Here is an 18,719-nt window from a genome sequence, read left to right as displayed (position 1 = left end):
AAAATCAAAAACGTATCTACCTCTGTCTTTAAAAAATATGCCAAGACTGCTTCCATTACCTGCTGAAGAACAAGTTCCAATGTCACAGAATGGAAACAGGCCCTTTGGCTAAAATTGGTCCATGCTGATAATGGTGCCCACTCAGCTAGTTTCAATTGCCACATTTGGTCCATATCCTTCTCAACCCCTCCCAACCATGTACCTGCCTCAAGAACTTCCTCTGGCAGCCCGTTCCTTATATGCACCATTCTCTGCATGAAGCAGCTGCCCGTCTGGTCATTCTTAAATCTTGCCCTTCTCACCCTTAAATTTGAGCCCTCAATTTGCCATCCCTCATGATTTTATACACTTCAATAAACTCACCCCTCATTCTCCTATGTTCTAAGGCGTAAAGTCCTGCCCTGGCCAACCTCCTCTTATAACTCAGGCCTACTAGTCCTGGCAACATCCTCATATCTTCTTTGCAAACGTTCCAGTTTAACTATGTGAGACTAAAACTGCACACAATACTCCAAACGTGGCCTTACTAATTACTTATACAACTGTAACAGAACATCCCAACTCCTATACTTAATGCCTTGACCGACGAAGGCCAGCATGCTAAATGCCTCCTTCACCACCCTGTCTACCTGTGATGCCACTTTCAACAAACTATGTACTTGGTATTCCTAGGTCCCTCTGTTCCACAACACTCCAACACCTTACCATTTACTGTGCAAGTCCTACCTTAGTTTGACTTTTCAAAAATGCAACACCTCACACTTCTCTGTATTGAATCGCATTTGCCAATCTTCAGCCCACTTCACCATCTGATCAACACCTCTGTAATTTTTGACAACCACCTTCGCTGTCAATGATACCTCCTAATTTTGTATCATCCGCAAACTTACTAATCATGCCTTCTGCATTCACATCCAGATCCTTCATGTAAATAACAAATGACAAAGATCCCAGCACCGACCCCCTGTGGCACACCACTTGTCACAGGCCTCTAGTCCAAGAAACAACATTCAACCGTCACCCTCTGCTTCCTACCATCGAGCCAATTTTGAATCCAATTAGCTAGCTTTCTCTGTATCCCATGTGACCTAACTTTCCTGATTAGCCTGCCATGCAGGACCTTGTCAAAGGCCATACTAAAGACCATATAGTCAACATCCACTGCCTTACCCTCATCCATCCTCTTGTTTACGTCTGAAAAACTGTAAAAGATTTGTCAGATATAACTTCCTGCGCACAAATCCATGCTGACTATCCCTAATCAGACCTCAACTATCCAAATGTTGGTTGATCCAGTCCCTCTGTATCCTGTCCAATAACTTGCCTACCACTGATGTCAGACTGATTGACCTGTCGTTCCCTGGCCTGTCTTTGCTACCTTTCTTAAATGGAACAACATTAGCCACCTTCCAATCTTCCAGATCTTCACCAGTGGTTGAAGATGAAGCAAAAATCTCTTCAAGAGCCCCTGCAATTTCCTCCCTAACCTCCCAAGATGACCAAGGATGGACTTGATCAGGCCGAAGGGCTTTATCCACCTTTATGCGCTTTAAAACTGCAAACAGCTCCTCTCAGTTAATGTGTATGCAGTCCAAAATTTGTTTCCCTTATTTCCTTAGCACACATGATTCTCTCCTCAGTAAACACAGAGGAGAAATATTTATTAAAAATCTCCCCAATCTCATGTGGCTTCACACATAGACAGCCATTCTGATCTTTAAGGGGACCTATTCTCTCCCTTTTACTGTTAATATAGCTATGTAACCTCTTGGGATTATCTTTAACTTTATCTGCCGGATCCATCTCATACCCTCTTTTTGATCTTCTGATTTGCCTCTGATTTCTGAGTGGCTCCTACATTTTTTATAGTCATCTGGGGATTCACTTAAACCCAATAGATTATACCCAATGTATGCCACCTTCTTTATCCTGACCAGAGCCTTAATATCCCTCATCAGCCAGGGATTCCTAAACCTGCCAGCTTTTCCCTTCACCCTAACAGGGACGTACATAAAAGATATCACACTTTTAAAAGCATCCCCATTTGCAAGTCATTCATTCAAACAGACTTACCCCATCAACCTCTGCTAGATCCTGTCTAATGGCCCCAAAATTGGCCTGGCTCCAGTTTAGCACCTTAACCTGTGGTCCTGTCCTATCTTTTGCCATAACTATGTTACAACTAAGAGTTATAGTCACTGGAACCAACGTGCTCTCCGAATGACAGCAGCCACCTGCCTGACTTTGTTTTGTAAGAGGAGGCCCAGTGTTGCACCCTCTGGAGTTGGGCCCTCTACAGATTGATGTAGGAAACTTTCTTGGACATACTTGACAAATTTCACCCGTTGGGGCCTTGCACACCCTGGGTGGCCCAATCAATACTGGGAAAATTAAAATCTCCAACAATGCCACTCAATTATTCCTACAGATATCTGCAACCTCTCTGCACATCTGCTCCTCTAGTCTCCGCTGGCTGTTTGGGGTGTATAATACATTAACAGAGTGACCATCCCATTCTTGTCTCTGCGTTCTAACCATATTGTCTCATTTAATGACCCTTAAAGATATTCCTCTCTGAGCACAGTTATGTCCTCCCTTAACAAAAGGGCAACTCCCCCCTCCTTGCTCCAACCACACCCTGACACCAGGTTCGGTCTGACCTGCTGTACAGTAGTGATGACTGTGGCAATATCCCAGAATTCCACTATGATGACTCTTAGCCGCCCTCAATTTCGCACTTAAGCCTTAAAGAAAAATGTCTCATCGCTTAAACGGGTGATCTCTGATTTTTAAATAGTAATCCCTACATGTACATAAGAGGAAGCATCCTTTCCACAATCACCCTGTCAAGACTATTCAGGATACTGCATGCTTCAGTCATCTCCTACTTTTCTAAACTCCAGCAAACACAAATGTAGCTTATCTAACTTTTCCTCATACAATAACCCAACCAATTGCAAAATTAGCCTCGTAAAACCTTCTCTGAACTATTTTCAATGCATTTACATCCTTCGTGAAATAGAGGGACCAGACCAGACCAGTACCAGATTTGGTTTCACCAGTGACTTGTACATTTGAAGCAGAACCTGCTTTCAGTTCCCTTTCAATAAATTAGAACATTGTTAGCTTTACCAATTACTTGTCATACCTGTGTTCTAACCTTTTGTAATTCATACATGAGGTCCCCCTGAAGAGCTCGGAGATGCATGCAATTTCTCACTACATGATAATACACTTCCTCTTTTATTCTTCTTGCCAAAATAGAATGTTGACAAGATGATGTGAAAATCTCCACTTGCGATATCTTTACCCACTTAATTTCCTACTTACCATGTGACGTTAGCAAATTTAGCCACCATATCTTTGGTCTCTTCCTTGATCTCATTTATATCAACTGTAAAATGTTGAGGCCTCTGCACCGATTCCTGTGGCAAATCACTTGTTATATCTCACCAACCTGAAAATGATCCATTTATGACTGCAGACAGCAAGAACTGCAGATGCTGGAATCAGAGATAACAAAGAGACCTTGGATTGTAGGCTGGAAAGTGTTATCGTTCGTCGTGAACAGAGCATAGTTGCTCTTCAAAGCAGCCTCCAAGCCTCCACTTAGTTTCACCAATGGCTCGGAGACCGCTTTGTACAGCGTCTACACTTGGTTCATGACAAATGATAATATCTTCCAGCTGCAAACCACTTCAACTCCCCGTCCCACTCCCTGGATGACGACACGTCCATCCTGGGCCTCCTGCAGTGTCAAAACGATGCGACCTGGAAAATGGAGGAGCAGCACCTCAGATTCTGCCTTGGGAGCATACAACCCAATGGTCTCAATGTGGACTTTACTAGCTTCAAAATCTCCCCACCACATCCTCATCCTATGACCAACCCTCCCTCTCATTCATGTCTCCTTGACCTGTCCACCTTCTCTCCCACCTCACTAACCAATTCCTACCACTGCCTACCTGTACTCACCAATCACCATTCCACCTACCTTCCCCAGGCCCACCCCCGTCTCTATTTATTTCAAAGCTCCCTTTATATTGTCTGCTAGTCTATTGTCCTAACTCCTTTTTGCTTCTCTCACATCCTTTATCATCACTGCTGCCTCCATGTAGACCCACCCCACCCCAACTCAGAAACCTGCAGTATTCCTGACTCTCAACTGTATTACCAGTTATGAGCACTCATTTTCTTTCTAATGTTAATTTATACCTTCTCTTGCACCAGGGAAGCGTAGATTTTTGTTTGTCCTAACTTCCCCATGAGAGGGATTATACCTCGACCATACTCAAACAATTTATTCTTTGAAGATGGCTCTTTGTTCAGTTATTAATCTTCCTGCAAACTATCTAATAAATTCTGCTCAGCTCTATTCTTGCTCCATTACAGCCAGTTCTCCACATATTGATTTTTCTCACTCTGGACTGCTGCAGGTCATTCTCTACCACCAACCTGAACCTTCTGATACAATCTACACAGTCTCCTAAATGTTTCTCCACTGACATTTGACGTGCTTCCAAAGACCAAGCCTCACATGCATCCTTCCTTACTGGATGGGACACATATTGCTGTAGGAAACTCACCTGAACAAAATCCTAGGCTATATATGGGTAACTGAGGCCCCTTATTACAAATACTGTACAATGTTGGCATTCGCTGTAATTTTCCTGCAGATTTGTTCCTCAATATTCTTTTGACAAGTTAATGGTCAACAGAACATACTTGACAATGTAATTTACTATTTTTATTCCTCAACTCTAGCTTGAACTTTCACACGTCTTTCTCCAGCACCGCAATGTCCTCCTCAGCCAATATTATTATGCCTCCTCCTTCCTGAACAAATTTATACCCAGGAATATTTAACACCCAGTCTTGCCCTTCCTTGTGCTAGATCTCTCATCACCATATCAAAATTCTATGTATCAATCTGTGTCTTTAACTCGCAAATCTTATTTAGAATAATCTGAGTATTTAAATACATGCACATTAACTGTGCTTTGGACTTCATTTCTATCTCCCTTCCTCCAACATCAATATTAACTTGCTTTTCTCTGTACCAGTGCCAGCTAATAACCTCTCATATTTTGTAAGCCTTGGTGTTCTCTGCTACTATTCACTGTTAATTCCCATAATCCTAAATTAGTTTAAAGCCCTTGCATCAACTCAAGCAAAAATGCCCTGCAAGGAACTCAGTCCTAGCTCTGTTCCCATACATTCCCTATGGTTTACGCATCTTCCATCTTCCCCAGAGTCAGTCCCACTGTCCCAAGAATCTAAAGCTTACCATCTTCAGTCACATTTGCCTTATCCTCACATTTCTATACTCACTTGCACGTGGCACTGGGTGTAACCCAGAGATTAACCACAATTAAGGCCCTGCTTAATAACATCCTACTTAGCTCCCCAAATTTGAGAAACCACATTTCTTACCCACGTCATTAGCATGAACATGGACCACAATCTCTGGTTGTTCACGGCCTATTTTGATGGCCACAGAAATGCCTCTATCTCATCACACCTTCTTTCTTCTTCCTACACTCTTGTAGAGTAAAGACCCTCGTGGTACCAGAAACTCGGATCTGACTGTACTCCCTTGTGGAACCGGGACCCTCGTCAGCTTTCAAAATAGAAAACTGTTTCATGTGTGGGTGCCACTTTAAGGAGAAGATTTGAATGCATTGGAGAAGTGCAAAAGCACAGTTCCAGGAATGGGAAACTTTAGCTATGAGGATAGATTGAAGAAGCTGGGTCAGTGCCTGCAGAGGAGGTTTTGATCGAGGTTTTTAAAATTACAAGTAGGCTGGAGAAGCTCCTCTTGTTCATAAAAGAAACGAGTGAGGGGCCATAGAATTGAAATCATGTGGAAAAGCCAGGGGAATGAGAGAGAAAAAAAATTTCACACAGCAAGCAGTTTGGGTGTGGAATGGACTGCCTGAAAATGTGGCAGAGACAGGTCCTGTTGAACACTGGATGATGTGGATAGAAATAGTGTGAGATGGTATGGGGAAAAAGCAGGAGATTGGCAAGTGGCAACGATGCTGATGTGAAGAGTCAGTGCAAGCATGACAGGCTGAACGACTTCCTTCTGCACCATAATTCTGATTCTGTGGGGTACTGTCAGATGTTCCCTCAACATCAGACTGCCTTGCTTGTTAGTCCAAGCATATAATGTTTCAGGAAACAATTCCAAATACGCATGAAAAATCTGGTACCTTTGTGCTACTGTTATGAAATTATAACCAAATTAATTTTGCAAGAAGTTTGTCTGATGTATGATTATATATTCTGCTAGTCAATCACTATTTTCAGGACAACTAGGAACAATTTTAATTGAGGTTTATATCATGTATTTATTCATTAAGGTGGAGGCAATAGCCTAATAGTATAACCACTAGACTATTAATCCATAAATTCAGCTAATATTCTGCACACCAGGGCTCAAATTCCACTCTGGCATATGGTGAATTTTGAATTCATAAATAATCTGAAATTAAGAACTTCACGATGACAATGGATGCCTGCCAAGTCACCACTGCCAAACGTCGTAACAAGCCATCTGGTTCATTAATGTCTTTCAGGAAAGGAAATCTACCATTCCTTATCTGATCTAGTCTACACATGACTCCAGATCCAGAGCAATATGATTGACTCTCAACAGCCTTCTGAAGTAGCCTACTAAATCATTCATTGTAACAACTGCTAAAGTCTCAACAAAGAAATCATACCAGATGGACAACCTGGCATTGTTGGAGGCATCAGAAAAGATAACAGCTGAAACAACCTTGCAAGGTCCTTCTGACTAACATGGGAGGCGGGGGGGGAATGCTAGTTCAGAAATTGGGAGAGCTGTCTCAAGCAACAGCACAGTCATATTCACAGAATCATTCCTTACAGACACCACCATCACTATCCTGCAGCAAATGTGGCAGCATAATAGTAAATAGTTGGGAAAGTGTTGGCCTGGGAGTTCTCAACATTGATTTTGGATTGCATGAAGTCTAATGGAATCAGGTTAAACAAGGAAACCTCTTCCTGATTTTACACACCAATCTCTCTCAGCTGATGAAATTATATAAATATGATATAAACCTCAATTAAAATTGTTCCTAGTTCTCCTGAAAATAGTGATTGACTAGCAGAATATATAATCATACATCAGACAAACTTCTTGCAAAATTAATTTGGTTATAATTTCATAACGTTACGTCAAATGCTCGGGCGGCACGCAGGTTCAGTGATTAGCACTGTTGCCTCACAGCGCTAGGGACCCGGATTTAGTTCTGGCCTCAGGCAACTGTCTGTCTGTCTTTGGAGTCTGCAAATTCTCCCATATCTGCATGGGTTTCCACCAGGTGTTCTGGTTCCCCCCTGTCCCCCCTCTATAGTGCAAAGATGTGCAAGACAGATGAATTGGCCATGCTAAATTATCCAGGGATGTGTAGGTTGGGTGTGTTAGTCGTGGGAAATGCAAGGTTAAAGGGATGAGGTTGGGGGTGGGATGCTCTTTGGAGGATTAGTGCAGAACTGTTGGGCTGAATGGCCTGTTTCTGCACCGTAGGGATTCTATGGAAGCACTGAGGGTGGCAAGGGCACAGAATGTACTCTGGGTTGAGGATTTCAACATCCAACACCAAGAGTAGCTCAGCAGCAGCAATACTGATTGAACCAGTTGGGTCCTAAAAGCTGCTAGACCAAGTCTGCTGAGGGTACTGAAGGAACCAAGAGGGAGAAACACAGTCAACCTCACACTCCCCAAGCTGCTTGCTTTAGATCTGTCCATGGATAACAGCGTCCATCACACAGCTCTAATGGAGACAAAGTCCTGCCTTCACACTGAGAATATCTTCCATTGTGCTATGAGGCATTACCACAGTTCTAAAATTGGACAGATTTCAAACTGATCTAGCAACTCAGGACTAGGTACTCATGTGACAGAAGGCCAACAACAGCAGAATCGCACTTCAACACAATTTGCAAACTCATAACCTGGCATTTCCTACACTCAATCATTATCGTAAAGACTTGGTCAATGGATTGAGGAGGAGGGCATGCTAGTAGCAACACCTGGTATACTTAGAAATGAGGTGTCAACCTGGTGAAGCTACCAAACAGCATACGCAAGTGATACAGCTAAGCAATCTCACAAACAGCGGATCAGATCTAAGCTCTGCTGTCCTGTCATATTCAATCATGAATGGCGGTAGACAATTTAGCAACTCGTGAGATGACGATGCTCCACAAACCACGTCCTTAATGATGGAAGAGCCCCACGCTGTGCAAAAGGCAAGGCTGAAGCTTTTGCAGCCATTGTGAACCAGAAGTACCGAGTGAATGATCCATTTAGGCCTCCTCCAGTGGCCCCAGCATTGCAGTTGCTAATCTTCAGCCAATTCAAGTCACTCCATGTGATATCAAGTAACACTTGGAGGTACTGGATACTGCAAATGCTATGGCTCCTGATAAGCATTCAAGCAACAGTACGAAGGACTTGTGCTCCAGAACTTGCCGCTCCCTTAGCCAACCTGTTCCAGTACAGCTACAACACAGGCATTTTCCACATTGTAGGGTAGATGCCAAGGTACATCCTATACACAAAAAGCAGGAAACATTCAACCCAGGCAATTACCACCTCTTTGATCTACTGTCAATCAACAGTTAAAGTGATGGAAGGTGTCATCAACAGTGCTATCAAGCAACACATACATAAATGACAACCTGCTCAAGTGATGCTCAGTTTGTGATCTGCTAAGGCCACTCAGGTCTTGACCTCATTACGGCTTTTGTTCAAACATGAACAAAAGCACTAAATTCCTAAGGTGAGGTGAGAGTGACAGCCCTTGACATCAAGGTCACATTTGACATTAAGAAGCCTAGCAAAATTGGAATCAACAGGAATTGAGCAAAAACTTTCTGCTGGTTGGAGGCATGCCAGGTGCAAAGGAAGATGGCTTTGCTTGTTGGAGGTCAGTCATCTCCACTTCAAGACATCTCTGCAGGAGTTCCTCAGTAGTAAACTAGGCCCAACCATCTTCAGATGTTTCCTGACCTTCCCTCTCTCAAAGTCAGAAATGTGGATGCTTACTGACAATTGCATAATGTTCACCATCATTCACGACTGATCAGATACCGAAGCAGTCCATGTTCAAATGCAACAAGACCTGGCCAATATCCAGCCAAAATGTGTCAAGTAATAACTGCATCACACAAGTTCCAGGCAACGATAATTGCCAATATGAGACAATCTAGCCACCACCCCTTGACATTCAATGGCATTACCATCGCAACACATGGGGGTGGCAAAGTAGCTGAGTGGTTAGTGCTGCTGCTTTACAGCAATGACCGAAGTTTGATTCCACCCTTGGGTGACTGTGTGTGCAGGTTGCACAATTTCCCATGTCTGTGTGGGTTTCCTCTGTCCTCTGGTTTCTTTCTACAGTCCAAAAATGTGCCATGCTAAATTGCCTTTAGTGTCCAGGGATGTGTAAGTTAGGTGGATTAGCAATGGTGAAATGCAGTGTTACAGGGAAAGAGTGGGCAGGGCATTGGGTCTAGATGGGATCCCATTTAGAGAGTTCATGGATTTGATAGGCTGAATGGCATGCTTCTACACTGTGGGATCTGCGTTACTCGGCGTTCAATGCAAGTTTTTAACAAAAAAAAAGGCACTTTTCATCCTAGATAAAGACATAAGGAACAGTGGAATGACGCTAACTTGGCAAAGTAACACATGATATTTAGTGGTTTTGAAATAGAATGGTGAAAAAGCCAGCGACAAGCAGTAAGGAGTCTGATGTAAAGTGTGAATTGTACACTTTGTATGAGGAATACAGAAAGATAGCATTCTTAAAATGGCATAACGCGTAGAAGAGCTGAGAATCCCTGGTGTCTTCATGCACAAGTTCTTAAAAGGAGGCACAGCTAGTTCATAAACTGTAAAAAGAGATAGTGTATACAGATTACTTAGACAAAGATCTGCAGGGCAGAAGTGCAGAAGTGTTTTCCCCAAACAATCGTCAGTATCTGGACATTTTACTGAATAGATGGAGTAAGTAATTTCCACTTGTGATTTGAAGGGAAGATGGACAGATTCTTGAGATTGAGTAAATTACAGGATGACAAACAGTAAGCAAAACAAAACTCAGCACAAGTACTCTTTCAAAGAGACAACACAAAGTACAACGGCAAATGGCCTACTTTTGTTCTATAAGTATTGATGATTCATTAAACAAACTAAGTCAATTATTCAGATAACTAACTGGATAATGAATGATTTTAGAAGCTGAATTTAGGAACATAGGAACAGGAATAGGCCATTCAGCCAATCAATCCTGCTGTGCCATTTAATACAATTGTATCTGTTTGAACACTTCAACACCTTTTACACACTATCCCAAAATCCTTTACAGCATCAATAATCCAAGATTTTTTCTGCCTCTGCTTTAAATATACTCAAAGACTGACATTCCATGGCTCTTTGGGGTACAGAATTCCAAAGATTCACCACACTCTGAATAAAATAATTTCTCACCATGGTCCTAAATGGCATCCCCCTTATTTCTGAACTGTGCCCCCGGTCTAGATTTCCCAACCAGGGACCAGGGAAGCATATTACCTGCATCTATTCTGTCTACCGCTTCAAGTATTATGTAGGGCAGAATTTATGCATTTAATTGTAGGATCCTGGGGAATGTTGCCAAACGAGATCTTAGGGTGCAGTATCATAGTTCCGTGAAGGTGGTGTCACAGGTACACAGTGTAATGACGAAGGTTTGCCTTTATTGGTCAGTACATTCAGTATGGAGTTAGGATGTCATGTTGCAGCTGTACAGGACAAAATCCTTTAATCATACTCAACAGCAATCAATTCAATCTTCTATATTCAAGGGAGCCCACGCCTAGCTGAGAGTCCACGTAATTTAGCCTTGGCATTGCTCTGTGCTGCTCACCTTCCAGAGCCATTACATCCTTCCCGAAATTTGGGCTCGGTAGTTAGCACTGTTGCTCCACAGCACTGGGGATGCGGGTTTGTTTCCATGCTTGGCTGACTGGATTTTCCATGTTCTCCCTGCATCTGTATAGGTTTCTGCTGTTTCTTCCCACAGTCCAAAGACATGTGGGCTTGGTGGATTAGCAATGCTACATAGTGAGTGATGGGGATACAGTAGGGTCAGGGTGGGATGTTCTTTGGAAGGCTGGTATCAAATTAATGGGCCAAATGGCCTCATTCTGCACTGTAGGCTCTAAATTCTATGAAATATGGGGCCCAGAATTGAATTCAGTTTCTCTCGGTGGAATCAAACCAGATTGCTGTACAAGCGGGGCATAACTTCCAGCCCCTTGTATTCTAAGCACATGACAATAAAGGCTGTCTGCTAGCGCATCACTGAAAAAAGTTGGATTTGATTTTCTTGGGTGTATACCATCATTTACCCAGTGTGATTGGACAGAGAAATCAAAAAAGAAACTACAAAATAATCCATTACCACTAGTGACTTTCTCTCTTTTTAAAATAGTACTCAGATTTGGATTATTTTATGTATTTGGAACTTTCAAAATGTACACCAGATGCCTAACCTCAAAGCTGAGAGTCTGTTATTGCTCTGCCTTTGAGGAAGTATGAATGGCAACCTTATAATATGCTAAGACAAGCTGACAACATGTTTCACCCAAAAGCAAATAAGACAAAATTTGTACCAAGCTGGGCCTCTGAAGCTTGCGTCTGCTTGTGCCTTCTCGAATGCAACACACTTTTAATCCTCTGCAAGATGTAGTAGACAGCAATGCAGCTGAAGAGGATGTACCAGCCATATTCAGACAGAACATTCAGCACCTGTGTTACTGAAAGGAAGATGGAAAAAACTGTTGATACTATTTTTACAGTGTGATAAAGCAAGTGCAAACAACTGAGCTCAGATCTGCTCATTACAGGCTTCATGGTTCTATTAGTCTATTAAAACCTGGTCCTCTTGGGGTCCTAGAGCAAACACAGCTACCAGGTTCCCTACTTCTGATCCCTTCAAGTTGCTCCTGCTAGATTTGGGACAACAACTTAATATCCAATAGTTTTGCAACACAGCTATAGATTTGTAAGTATCTTTGAAAGTGATAGGAATTCTTGGGACTGTAATTGTAAAACATATGGCATCTTGAATCTTCATCAGAATTATTGAGTGGAAAGATGGTGGGGGGGGGGGGGGAAGAAGAGAGATTATACAGAACTTTAATCAAACTTTCATTGGCCCACATGCAGAGCCTATGGAACAGGATTTAAAGAGCAAAATTTTGGGCATGAAATGTGATTATAATTAGTAATGACCTGGAACACGCAGCCCCTCAGCATGACAGAGACGAATGATCAATAATTTCAAAAAGGGAATTGAATGGACATTTGAAGCAAAGAGCCAAATAGGGTTACTAGGATCAAGTGGGGGGAATGGACTGCTCTACAGAAAGTCAGATGGATCGAATAGCCTGAGTGGCCTCCGTGTTATGACATCTGAGTCATAAAATAATCAATATTCATTTGGTTTGATGTATTTGATATATATTATTGCCACATGTACTGAGATAGTGAAAGTATTCTTTTATGTGCTAACCAAACAAATCTTACAAAAAGGTACAGCATATTAATAGAACAGAATGCAGAATACAGTGTTACAACTACAAAGAAAGATCAACCCAAAATCTGGGAGGACTGTTCATAAGTCTGATAACAGCAGGGAAGAAGCTGTTCTTAAATCCACTGGTATGTGTTTTCAAACTATTGTATCTTTACAGTACAACCGGGACGCTGGAGGGGTCTTTGATTATCTTGGCTGGTTTCCAGGAGGCAACGTGAAGTATCGACGGAGTCAAATGGAAGGAAGGAAGGTCGGTTTTCGTGATGGAGTAGGCTGCATTCGCAACTCCGTAATTTCCTGTGGTCTTGGGCAGGGCAGTTGCTATACCAAGCTGCCATGCATCCAGGGTGCAACTATAAAAACAGTTAAGAGTCAGTACGAACATGCTAATTTTCCTAGCCTTCCGAGGAAGCAAAGGCCTCGGCGTGTATGGACCAGGACAGACTGTAGGTGTTATTTACTTCTACATGTTGTATGCACACACTATACTGATATCTTTAGATGTACGCATAGGGATACGAATCAGGAGCGGACATTGAGCTACAGTGCATCTGTCACTAAATCAGGGTGTCATAACTGATAGCGGTAAATCTGCATGCAACCTCTACTTTCAGCATACCTCCACGTTCTATGCACTCCCCACTGCTGCCCCACATCCTCACACCAACCGTCCCCTCCTCCATTACCACGCCCCCCAAAAATTTACCCTGTTCCCTCTTCCCATTTATTCTCTTCTTTCTTCCAACTTCTCCTGTTCATTAATTCTGAGCCCACTTCCCTATTTCTAAATCCCTTCCCTCACTCACAGCCTCTGGCCACCTCCGGCTCCGGTTCGTCCATAGCTCCACTTCCGGCGCTGCACAACACACTTCCGCTCTTCTCCATTCAGACGCAGCGCTGACGTGGCCCAACCTTCATGGTAGTGCCGGGCCTTAAAGCGGCAACGCAGCCTGAGGGTGTAGGCCCCACCAGCTAGAACAGGACCTCGTTCCACATTCGACAGCGAAATACGAATGCAATTCGTATGACAATAGAGGGACGTCACACCCGAGTCCGACAATAACACCGGTACACATGATACTTACCAACGACAGCCATCACTTTTGATCCTATTTCCATCTTCCATTGAATCACACAGCGGTAACGGGTCACAGCACAGAACGGCTTGTTCCATCTTGTGTATGCCTGAAGGGGCAATTCGCTATTTCCCCCAGCCCACCACATTTTTTATTTTTTCAAATAAAATACTTGTCTCTGAATGCCTCAATCGAAACTTCTCCCCTGCCATTCATACACCCATCCGCGGTGCAGCACAAGCTACATTGTTTTCTGGTAAGGATTTTTCATGCCAACTCTGCTTCTTTTACCAGTTACCTTAAATCTGTCAACCTGTGGCTCTTGATCCTTTCACGAACTACGACGGACTTTCCTCGTCTAGCCTGTCCAAAACCTTCAGGATGTGGAGGTGCGAGTGTTGGGCTTGGGTAGACAAGCTCAGAAGCCACACCACATCAAGTTGTAGTTTTTAATGAAATCACAAGCTTTAGAAATGCTGCTGCTTCGCCTGACGAAGGAGTAATGCCTCAAAACCTCGTGATTTCAAATCAACCTGTTGGCCTATCATCTGATATTGTGTGTGACATCTGACCAAAGCTTCACGATTTTGAACACTTCAAACAATTCTGCTTTCAAATTTCCATTCTCCAAGGAAAACAGTTTCAAATTCTTCAATCCAGCCCTGGAACTGAAATTCCTTGTCTTCAGAACCATCCTCATGAACCTTTTCTGTACCCTCTCCAATGCCTTCACGTTCTTCTTAAATTACAGTGCCCAGAAATGAACATAGTGCTCTAGTTGAGGCTAAACTAATGTCTTCAGCCTCCATACAAACATCAGTGAGGAGCAGGAATAAACCTTTGAGCTTGCTTTACCACTGAATATGATCATGGCTAGTTGTAACTTCAAATCTGCATTTCCACCTACCCTTGAGAACCTTTCAAGACATGCGTAAGAAGGATGTATCTCCCTCTGTCTTTACAAAAAATCAAACACTCACCAAATATCACCTTTCATTTTTTCAAAAAACTGATTAATATTTCCTCCTCATCTGTTTCAATTGGGAAACACCTGATTTTTAAACAATGATCTCTGGTCTAGAAAGAGACACGTCAGTCCAACCAGTCCATGCCAACCACATTCCCAAACTAAACTAGTCCTACCAACCTGCATTTGGCCCATATCTCTCCAACCTTTCCTATTCATGTACTTACCCAAATGTCTTTTAAACAATGTAACTGTACTGCATCAACCCAACCCTGACCATTGAACATCCCCTTGACCCACTCTCTGACACCAGACTACACTCAACCCTGAAGTGACCATCCACTTGACCCCAACCCCTAACCACACCCTGTTCTGAACTCAAATGTGTTTGTTTCAGATTTTCAGTTTCTTGACAGCATTCTGCTTTCTTTCTATTCTATACAGTAAGTTCTCCCATGATAATTGTCATGCCTTTCTGACAAGTTCTCATGATCACTTTTCCCTTCATGGTCAAATCATGATTACTGTTAGGGAATCTGAACATCACTCCCACAAGAGATAGCAAGAACTGCAGATGCTAGAGTCAGAGATGACACAGTTTGGAGCTGGAGGAACACAGCAGGTCAGGCAGCATCAGAGGAGCAGGAAAGTTGACATATTTAGTCGGGTCCCTTGTTCAGAAATGGGGAGTGGAAAGGGAGCTGGGAAATAGAGGAGAGGAGGGATGGGGTTGGGGAAAGTAGGTGGGATGGTGATAGGTGAATGCAGAGTGGTGGGGATTGATAGATGGGATGGGTGGGGCAGATAGTTGGGAAGAGCAGTCTGAAAACTGCTTATTAACTGCTACTTTGTTTTCTGTCACTCAGACAATTTTGGAATCATTTTGTTACTGTCCTTTTTATTCCTCAAGCTCTAACCTTGCTCACAAATCCATTCTGCCACCCTATCAAAGATTTTCTGGAAATCTATGTAAACCACATCAAAAACAAGCTTCTCGGTTACCTGTTCAAAAAAAATGTGCAAATTAATTTAAAACAATTTGCATTCAACAAATTCATGTTGGTTCACCTTAATAATTCCACACCATAATTTTATCGTGAACTATTGTTTCTGGAAGCTTTTGGACTATTGCAGTTAAACTGATTGACCTGTAAGACCATTTGACCTTTCCCCCCATCGTGTCTACTTTGTCATTCATCATGGCTGATCTGATCATTCTCAAATCTACTTTCCTGCCTTTTCTCCCCAACCCTCAACTCCCATACTGTTTAAAAATCTATCCATTGCAGTTATGGACATTCTTATTGATCCAGTCTCTACACCTCTGTGCAGTAAAGAATTCCAAAGATTCATTACCTTAACTGCAATATCTATTTTTGTGAAGACAGGCAACCCATATATTCCAATTCTCCTGCAATGTAACTAGTGTATGTAAGGCAGGATGAAATCCAGACTGACAGGACATAACCTTGCTATATTATATTTATGTGAAGTGAAGGACTCCACACCCGTGCAGCACAAAACTACCTTCTAATATGTCCCCATTTAACTTACCACTTCACAAGGACAATTAGCAGTGGGCAACAAGCGATAACTTTGCCTTTGATACCCACACATTATGTACAAATATATTTTAAAAAGCCTTGAAAGTTAACATAACCACAGATGCTGGTAAAATCAACACAGCAATGAAGCAGCATGGTAACATCTGGCAAGTATTAAAGTTCACAAAATAAAGATCACTTTATAATACATCATATAAATAAGCAATTGCGTAGTTTTGAAGCACTCAATGAAAATGTTATTTTCTGTACGTCAGCCAAGCTCTTAATATCTCTTGGTGATGAAGATGCAATGAAGCTATTCTTTCCACATACAATTGGTAAATGATCACCTCTCCATCCACTCCTCTTAGCAGTTCCTCTTCCAAATCCCTTCCATTTGGTGTCTCTCCTCCCAAACCTTTAACCATTCATGCATTCTTCCCCTCCCTCTCCATTTAATTGCCAACTCACTATCAACTTCTTAACTCTTTATTTTCCACCCTTTTCCATCCTCCACAGAATCTGGATAATTCATTTTGCTTGAACTCAGTCAACAGTCAGAGATTACTCCTTGGTTGAAACCACTTTGATCTGCACTGTCCCCAGGATAGGAATGCAGATCCTGGGGGTTGCTCAAATTCCAGTGGGCTGAGGAATGCAGTCTCTTCTATGACTGAACAAATGAAAAAGTACAGCACAGGAACAAGCCCTTCAGCCCTCCAAGACTGTGCCGACCATCATGCCCTAATTAATCTAAAAACAAACCTGCCATTTCTCGATCCGTATCCCTCTATTTCCTCCCTATTCATGCAATCATCCAGCTGCCTCCTAAATGTTCAATGTGCCCACCTCTTCTGGTAGTGCATTCCAGGCTGCTACCACTCTCTGCATGAAAAACCTCCCTCACAACGCCTTTAAACTTGCCCGTCTGGCCTTGAACCTGTGCCTCCTGGTAATTGAAACTTCAACCGTGGGAAAAAGCCTCTGACTATCCACCCTATCTATGCCTCTCATAATTTTGTAGCTCTCTATCAGGTCTCCTTTTAGCCGCCATCTTTCCAGTGAAGACAATCCTAGTCTTTTTAACCTTTCCTCATAATCAATGCCCTGGAGACCAGGTAACATCTTGTGAACCTTCTCTGTACTCTTCCAAAGTTTCCACATCCTCCTGGTCCAAAACTGCACACAATACTCCAAATGCAGCCTAACAAGAGTTTTACCTAGCTGCCAACTCTTGTACTCCACAGCCTGGGCGAGGAAGGCAAACATGCCACATGCCTTCACAATCACCTTGGCCACCTGTGTTGTTACTTTCAGGGAACTGTGGACCTGCAGACCCAGATCCATCTGAATATTACTGTTCCTAAGGGTTCTGCCAGTTACAATATAATTCACACCGAAATTTGATCCTCCAAAATGCATCACCTCGCATTTGTCTGGATTAAGCTCCATCTGCCATTTCTGTGCCCAGGTCGCCAATCTATATCCTGGTGTATACTTTCACAATTGTTGGCACTATCAGTAACTCCACCAATCTTCATGTCATCAGCAAACTTACTTATCAGACTACCCATATTTTCCTCCAGATCATTTATAGATATTAAAAACAACAAAGGACCTAAGATTGACCCCTGTGGAACACCACTACTTACCAGTCTCCATTCCGAAAAACATCCTTCCACCATGATCCTCTGTCTTCTATGACCAGGCCAGTCTTCTATCCATCTAGCCAGGCCATCCCAAATCCCATTTGACTGGGTGGTTCGATAGTGCTGATGGCCCAAGTAGGCCAAGCCAATGGCTGCTGCTGAGGATGAAATATAGTTAAGACCACATCTGCCTGAATCTCCAAGAAGGGGCCTGCATCAGTGCCTCACATATTGGAGATGGCACTACACAGGAAAGCCCACTGTAGGCTGCATGCAGGAGCAACAACCATTGGAGGCAAGAACTTTACTGCCCCAGTCAGACAGCAAGTTCGGTCAGAATGAGCAAGGGTTAAGCGGGGACAGGTAACCGTTCCCAGCTTGCATTCGTAAACAAAATTCTAAGCGTAGACCCAGTGAGACAAAACTCAGAATTTAACCAGATAGTAGAACACAGAAAGAAGCCATTCAGAGAAATCCAGTCAGTCCCATTCCCTTTGAAGACAGTAAAGACTGCAGATGCTAGAAGCTAGAGTCAATAAATGTGGAGCTGGTGCTTTTGCACCTTGAAGAGGTTTCCCTCTTCGCTCTGAAGAGATTTCTGGGCTCTCCTCCACCTACCAGGCCCTGACAAAGGGCTTTAGCCTGAAATGTTAACATTCCTACTCCTGGGATGCTGTCTGACTGGCTGTGTTTTTCCACTTTCACAATAATTGAGTCCCATTCCCCTGCTCCAGGTGCACTGTGTGTGCACATCCAAGGCACATGCTGCTCAAGGGCCCATATAATTTTGTTTTGAAACAATTCATTGCTTGTGTGTCCACTATGGTTGTATGCTGCAGTATATGGGTCATTATTACCTG

General features: G+C 42.8%; 1 protein-coding gene across 2 annotated transcripts in view; it reads right to left on the bottom strand.

Moving 5' to 3' along the window:
- The window catches only part of selenos (selenoprotein S), a 28,495-nt gene extending 14,324 nt beyond the window's left edge, over positions 1-14,171 (bottom strand). Inside the window, exons 1-2 of one of the 2 annotated variants that reach the window (XM_048563014.2) lie at positions 13,709-14,171; positions 11,698-11,841 (exon numbers count right to left, since the gene is read on the bottom strand). In XM_048563014.2, the coding sequence (XP_048418971.1) occupies positions 11,698-11,841; positions 13,709-13,847 (283 nt within the window). In that variant the 5' untranslated portion in view covers positions 13,848-14,171. Of the gene's footprint in view, positions 1-11,697; positions 11,842-13,429; positions 13,501-13,708 lie in introns of those variants that run through there. The other variant, XM_048563015.2, reaches the window with a different exon arrangement.
- Positions 14,172-18,719: the final 4,548 nt, after the last annotated feature.

Source organism: Stegostoma tigrinum, chromosome 33 (genome assembly GCF_030684315.1).
Source record: "Stegostoma tigrinum isolate sSteTig4 chromosome 33, sSteTig4.hap1, whole genome shotgun sequence".
NCBI classification, from domain to species: domain Eukaryota; kingdom Metazoa; phylum Chordata; class Chondrichthyes; order Orectolobiformes; family Stegostomatidae; genus Stegostoma; species Stegostoma tigrinum.
Note: the sequence above shows the minus strand (reverse complement) of the source record. Positions and strands in the feature narration are given on the sequence as shown.